Raw genomic sequence first — 7,500 nt, forward strand, 5'->3', positions numbered from 1 at the left:
CAGAGTCAGAAGTCAGAGTAGAGTCAGAGTCAGAGTCAGAGTCAGAGTCAGAATCAGAGTCAGAATCAGAGAGTCAGAATCAGAGTCAGAATCAGACGGTCAGGTCAGAGTCAGAGTCAGAATCAGAGTCAGAGTCCGAATCAGAGAATCAGAGTCAGAGTCAGAATCAGAGTCAGAATCAGAGTCAGAATCAGAGTCAGAGTCAGAATCAGAATCAGTCAGAGTCAGAATCAGTCAGAGTCAGAGTCAGAGTCAGAATCAGAGTCAGAGTCAGAGTCAGAGTCAGAATCAGAGTCAGAGTCAGAGTCAGAATCAGAGTCAGAGTCCGAATCAGAATCAGAGTCAGAGTCAGAATCAGTCAGAGTCAGAGTCAGAGTCAGAATCAGAGTCAGAGTCAGAGTCAGAATCAGTCAGAGTCAGAGTCAGAATCAGAGTCAGAGTCAGAATCAGTCAGAGTCAGAGTCAGAATCAGAGTCAGAGTCAGAATCAGAGTCAGAGTCAGAGTCAGAATCAGAGTCAGAGTCAGAGTCAGAATCAGTCAGAGTCAGAGTCAGAATCAGAGTCAGAGTCAGAATCAGAACCTTTATCCGTCCCACAGTGGGGAAATGTACATTGTTACAGCAGAAAAAGAGCCACAGAGCTTAATGTTAACTAAGAAGCATACAAAAGTATTAAAGATACAACAATTATAAATAAAAAAATTACACAATTTACACGAGAGAGAGAGAGAGAGAGAGAGAGAGAGAGAGAGAGAGAGAGAGAGAGAGAGAGAGAGAGAGAGAGGAGAGAGAGAGAGAGAGAGGAGGGGAGCCGGGAAAAGAGAGGATCCGTTCTCCGTGTTATTATCCAAAGTTAATGTGTAAACTTTGGAATAATGTTACTTCATCTACTACAAGTAGTTTGTTTGAATGTAATAATTATGTTGTTTGTTGTTTGTGGAATCATTTATTGAAAAATGAATCTGAATTTTTCGATCTGTTACGATTATAAACTGAAGCAATATAAAAATGACTTCCAACATCAGCATATCCGGTCATAGTCCGGTAATTACCTGCTAACGGAAACTCTGCTACACAATTCTTATTATTATTATTGAAACATGACCGGTAAGAAAAAATCCTAGCGGAAACCCCCATATATGTGTGTGTGTGTGTGTGTGTGTGTGTGTGTGTGTGTGTGTGTGTGTGTGTGTGTGTGTGTGTGTGTGTGTGTGTGTGTGTGTGGGGGTGGTTATATAGTCTGATATATATCTATAAACATGTGTTTCTAAAGACCCTCCAGGCTCCTGTTTTTACCTTCTCTGTTTTACTGGGGCTTTAAATACTGTCAGCCAATCAGAAAGCAGCGTAGTTTGCTTGCTAACACCCTCAGGAGATAGAGAGTTTAATTCAATAATAACAGAGTCTCATCACATTCCTGTTTCCCTCTGTCTGCCCCCCCCCCCCCAGGCATGGAAACGGTTAGCTTCCTGCTGAGAGCCTGTAATCATCTCTCAGGTACACCTGGGAAACATCAGCAGTCACACAATGGCCCTTTCTCATTTCACTCATTTCCCCTCCTCCTCCTCGCCTCCTCGGTCCTCCGGTAGTGACCCGGAAATGAATTTCAGCAATCCATGTTGAAGGACATCTCATTTCTCTAAATGCACATCGAGGACCGAGCATCGAGCGTGGAGGAGGCTCTCTGGAGGAGCTCTAACCGAGGAGACACTGATGGGTCCTCCACGGTCCTCCACGGCTCCTTCGTGGATGCATTTCCGGGAACAGTGATGTTTCAAAGAGTTGAGACGCACGGCCGGACTGATCTCAGCCAATCACAGCTCTGCATGCATCCCCTGGATATTATTTTATTAACTGCTTTCATCGCGACGCGATGTTTCCAGAGAGAACAGCTGTGAGGTCCGTGCAGAAAGCAGAGCAGTGTGTATAATATATATCACTCAGTGTGTAGGTGTGTGTGGTACAGTGTGTAGGTGTGTGTGGTACAGTGTGTAGGTGTGTGTGGTACAGTGTGTGTAGGTGTGTGTTGTACAGTGTGTGTAGGTGTGTGTTGTACAGTGTGTAGGTGTGTGTTGTACAGTGTGTCGGTGTGTGTTGTACAGTGTGTAGGTGTGTGTTGTACAGTGTGTAGGTGTGTGTTGTACAGTGTGTAGGTGTGTGTGTGGTACAGTGTGTAGGTGTGTGTTGTACAGTGTGTAGGTGTGTGTGTGGTACAGTGTGTAGGTGTGTGTTGTACAGTGTGTAGGTGTGTGTGTGGTACAGTGTGTAGGTGTGTGTGGTACAGTGTGTAGGTGTGTGTGTGGTACAGTGTGTAGGTGTGTGTTGTACAGTGTGTAGGTGTGTGTGTGGTACAGTGTGTCGGTGTGTGTTGTACAGTGTGTAGGTGTGTGTTGTACAGTGTGTCGGTGTGTGTTGTACAGTGTGTAGGTGTGTGTTGTACAGTGTGTAGGTGTGTGTGGTACAGTGTGTAGGTGTGTGTTGTACAGTGTGTAGGTGTGTGTTGTACAGTGTGTAGGTGTGTGTGGTACAGTGTGTGCGTAGATGCAGCGGACAGACAGGTCTCAGTTGGTTTGGTGTCCTCTGCTTACTTGTAATACTTGTAAATACAACTTTTGGCCCGTCATTTATTTTCCTCATTCTAGCGACCAGAGAGGGGAGAGGGGGGGGGGATATATCCAGTCTCTGATAGTGTTACGTTATTATGAGAGTGCTCTGTTTGATTCTGAAATTGTATATATTTATATAAATATATGTGTGTGTGTGTGTGTGTGTGTGTGTGTGTGTGTGTGTGTGTGTGTGTGTGTGTCCGCATCTGTAGCCTGTTCTTGTCTCATTATACCGCACTGTGAATGAATCAAAGTAAATATATAAGTGGTCATGAACACATCTGTCCATCAGACAGAGGGCTGCTGTGCCTCCTGTCATCATTAATGGACGTCTCTTTAAAATGACCGCTCAGAGGAGAGGAGTTCTCATTTCTCTAACCGCCTGCTGCTTCCCCTCCTCTCTCCTCGGTTCCCCTCCTCTTTCCTCGGTTCCCCTCCTCTCTCCTCGGTTCCCCTCCTCTCTCCTCGGTTCCCCTCCTCAAATCCTCTCTCCTCGGTTCTCCTCCTCGACTACTCCGCTCGCATCTCCTGTGGGCGGGACTAAGACACGAGGATAGGAGTCGAGGAGGGGAATTAGAGAAATGAGAAAGGGCCAATGAGAGCCTCATCACCTGTGTACCTGGTTCAGGGTTAATAAAGTTGTACCTGTGTACCTGGTTCAGTGTTAATAAAGTTGTACCTGTGTACCTGGTTCAGTGTTAATAAAGTTGTACCTGTGTACCTGTCTCAGTGTTAATAAAGTTGTACCTGTGTACCTGTCTCAGTGTTAATAAAGTTGTACCTGTGTACCTGTGTCAGTGTTAATAAAGTTGTACCTGTGTACCTGTGTCAGTGTTAATAAAGTTGTACCTTTGTATCCCGTGTTGCAGACACAGACGGCGTGCTGAGAGTCGTCTCCACGGTAACAGCTTCCTGCAAACTGCCGCAGGCTGCCGGGGCCGTCGGGACACCTGCAGGGCCGGCAGTGGTCACCTGACCCCAACACCGGGTCGCCATAGTAACCATCCAGACACCTGGGGAGAGAGGGGGTATCTCACCTGTCAGTGTGTGTTTTATAAATGTGTGTCTCACCTGTCAGTGTGTGTTTTATAAATGTGTATCTCACCTGTCAGTGTGTGTTTTATAAATGTGTGTCTCACCTGTCAGTGTGTGTTTTATAAATGTGTATCTCACCTGTCAGTGTGTGTTTTATAAATGTGTGTCTCACCTGTCAGTGTGTGTTTTATAAATGTGTATCTCACCTGTCAGTGTGTGTTTTATAAATGTGTATCTCACCTGTCAGTGTGTGTTTTATAAATGTGTATCTCACCTGTGAGTGTGTGTTTTATAAATGTGTGTCTCACCTGTCAGTGTGTGTTTTATAAATGTGTGTCTCACCTGTGAGTGTGTGTTTTATAAATGTGTATCTCACCTGTGAGTGTGTGTTTTATAAATGTGTGTCTCACCTGTGAGTGTGTTTTATAAATGTGTGTCTCACCTGTGAGTGTGTTTTATAAATGTGTGTCTCACCTGTCAGTGTGTGTTTTATAAATGTGTGTCTCACCTGTCAGTGTGTGTTTTATAGTGTGTGTCTCACCTGTCGCAGGTGTGTCCCGTGCTGTGGTCCCTGCAGGTGAGGCAGCGGCCGGTGAGGGGCTCGCAGGCGTCGCTGTGTCCGTTACAGGAGCAGGGTCTGCAGGAGGGGAAGCCCCAGAACCCCGGGAGACACCCAGAGCACTGACGCCCAGAGGCTCCAGACACACACACACACTGACCTGACAGCTGATCACAGAACTCACTCTGAGAGCCCTGAGGGTCACACTCACACGCTACACACACACACACACACACACACACACACACACACACACACACACACACACACACACAATCAGTTCATTGGTTTAACCCATTTTGAAACTTATTATGAAAGTGTTATTTATGATTTGTTATGAAAGTGTTATTTATGATTTGTTATGAAAGTGTTATTTATGATGCGTTATGAAAGTGTTATTTATGATGCGTTATGAAAGTGTTATTTATGGTTTGTTATGAAAGTGTTATTTATGATTTGTTATGTTTGTTTGTTACCATCCATCTGCTCTACCCAACGCACTGTCGCACACCTGACGCGTCATCAGAATGCAACTCCTACTGCTCCTCTTACACTCTCCCCCGCTCATCTACACTCCCAGCGGCATGAAATACCCGGAGCGGATCCCACTCCCCTCCGCCACCCAAAACATATAATAAGCCATTTCTCCCCACCATCAAGCCCCCCTCCTTTGCCCCACTGCCTCCCCTCTCGTGCCCACACCCGAGCTGCTAACCCAGACAACCTCATACCTATCCAGCCTGCCACCACCCCTCCAACCCCCCACTTGACTAATCTTGCCCTCCTCAATACCCAGTCACTCAACACTAAAGCCCACATCCTCCACGAAATAATTCTGGACAAATCCATCGACTTCCTTCTGCTCACTGAAACCTGGCAACAACCCAATGACTTCTTCTCCCTCAATCAAACATCCCCCCCTGGTTTTAATTACATCACTAAACCCCGCCCCTCACGCCGTGGTGGTGGGCTGGCTGTCATCTACAACCAGAACATCCGGACTACAGAACTCACCCTCCCCTCAGTATCATCCTTCAAATTCCTCGCCTTCAAAACCACTCCCTCACTGACAGTTATCCTCATTTACCGGCCCCCCAAACCACACCCCTCCTTCCTCTCTGAACTCCTCACCATTGCTTCATCCCTCTCCCCACGTATGTTACTCCTCGGCGTCCTCAACATCCACATGGACTCCCCCACCTGCAAACTCGCTTCTGAATTCTCCTCCCTTCTGGACAATTTCTCATTTACCCAACATGTCACCTTCCCCACCCATGATAAAGGACACATCCTTGACCTTGTCTGCTCCACCAACCTCCCAGTACTCGACCTCCACCCCTGCCCCTTTCCCCTCTCTGACCACAAACTCATACAGTTCATCATCGCATCCCCCGTCCGCCACCCCCCCCCCACCCAGGAACATCATCTTCCGTAATTTACGCTCTGTCGATCCCCAGCACCTCTCCGACCTGCTATCCTCTAGTCTCCCCCTGGACTCGAACCTCAGCTCACCCGATGAACAACTCAACCACCTTAACTCCACCCTACTCGCCTCCCTCAACAGCCTGGACCCCCTCAAAAGGAAAAACGTCACTTTCAAAACCTCCTCACCCTGGTTCACCCCTGCACTCCGAAAATTGAAGCAAACCGGCCGCCAGCTTGAACGCCTATCCATGAAATCATCCCTCACAGTTCACCATCAATCATACAAACTCCATCTCACTACCTACAGAGACGCCCTCACTGCCGCAAAATCTACCTACTTCTCCACCATCTTTACCGACCCCTCCCGTAACCCCAGGACCCTCTTCTCCACCGTCAACAAGCTCCTCAAACCCCGTGCTGACACCCTCTCTTCATCCACTTCCACCTTATGCAGTTCATTCCTCCAGTTTTTCTCTGACAAAATCACTGCCATTAATCTCTCCCTATCCACTGCTTCTCACACACAAACATCTCCCCCAACACCCACCGCCACAACTTCTCCCTCCATCTCCCTGGACCTCCCGAGCCCCCCTCCCCACGGCCGCCTCTCCCAGTTCACTCTGGTTACCCCCCCCTGAAATACTCAAACTGATCAGCTCCTCCAAACCCACAACCTGCTCGCTTGACCCCTTACCCACCCCTCTACTGAAGTCCTGCCTCCCCGTCCTCTGCCCTTACCTTGTCAACCTTTTCAACTCCTCCCTGTCCCAAGGAACCGTTCCCTCTGCCTTCAAAACTGCTGCTGTCACTCCCATCCTCAAGAAACCCGGTCTGGATCCCTCCTCCCTCAGTAATTACCGCCCCATCTCCAACCTCCCCTTTCTCTCAAAAACAATAGAACGTATCATCTCCAAACAACTCCACCGCCATCTCCAAACAAATCACCTTTTTGAACCCCTTCAGTCTGGTTTTCGTCCCCATCACAGCACAGAAACGGCACTCACCAAAGTCCTCAACGACCTCCTCACCTCTGCTGACACCGGTTCACTCAACATCCTCATCCTCCTCGACCTGAGTGCAGCCTTCGACACCGTGAGCCACAACATCCTGCTCACCCGACTCCAGGACATCGGTATCGAAGGTACTGCACTCAGGTGGCTCCAGTCCTACCTCTCCGACAGATCCCACTTCATCTCCCTCAACAACCACTCCTCTGCCACAGCTTCAGTCACCCAAGGTGTTCCCCAAGGTTCAGTACTCGGCCCCCTCCTCTTCATCATCTACATCCTCCCCCTTGGTCAGATTCTACACCACTACAACCTGGACTTTCACTGTTACGCTGACGACACACAGATTTACCTCAGCACCAAATCCCCCCACAACCCCCCCCCTCACCCACATCGAATCCTGTCTGACTGCTATAAAATCCTGGATGGCACACAACTTCCTCAAACTCAACAGCAATAAAACTGAACTCCTCCTCATCGGCTCCAAATCCACCCTCAGCAAAACCCCCAACCTGACACTCACCATCGATGGCACCCCTGTTTCCCCCTCCACCCAGGCACGCAACCGTGGCGTGATATTTGACCCCACCCTCTCCCTCGAGTCCCACATCCGCCAAGTTGTTAAAACCTCATTTTTCCACCTCCGCAATATCGCCAAACTCCGTCCCTCTCTCACCCGCCCTGCAGCTGTGCGACTCATTCACGCCTTCATCTCCTCCCGCCTGGACTATTGCAACGCACTCCTCTACGGCATCAGCACTACATCCCTCAATAGACTTCAGCGTGTCCAGAACGCAGCCGCCAGACTCCTCACCCACACCAAATCATGGCATCATATCACCCCGGTCCTCAAAGCACTTCACTGGCTC

The 7,500-nt window shown here is 48.6% G+C and overlaps 1 protein-coding gene across 1 annotated transcript in view; it reads right to left on the reverse strand.

Moving 5' to 3' along the window:
- Nucleotides 1-3,454: 3,454 nt before the first annotated feature.
- LOC117469673 (laminin subunit beta-1-like) overlaps nt 3,455-7,500 on the reverse strand; it is a gene marked incomplete at its 3' end in the record, with an annotated part of 28,873 nt that continues 24,827 nt past the window's right edge. Inside the window, 2 exon segments of the mRNA XM_034114135.1 lie at nt 3,455-3,618; nt 4,182-4,413. Of these exon segments, the coding sequence (XP_033970026.1) occupies nt 3,455-3,618; nt 4,182-4,413 (396 nt within the window).

This window comes from Trematomus bernacchii, unplaced genomic scaffold (genome assembly GCF_902827165.1).
Source record: "Trematomus bernacchii unplaced genomic scaffold, fTreBer1.1, whole genome shotgun sequence".
Lineage (NCBI taxonomy): Eukaryota > Metazoa > Chordata > Actinopteri > Perciformes > Nototheniidae > Trematomus > Trematomus bernacchii.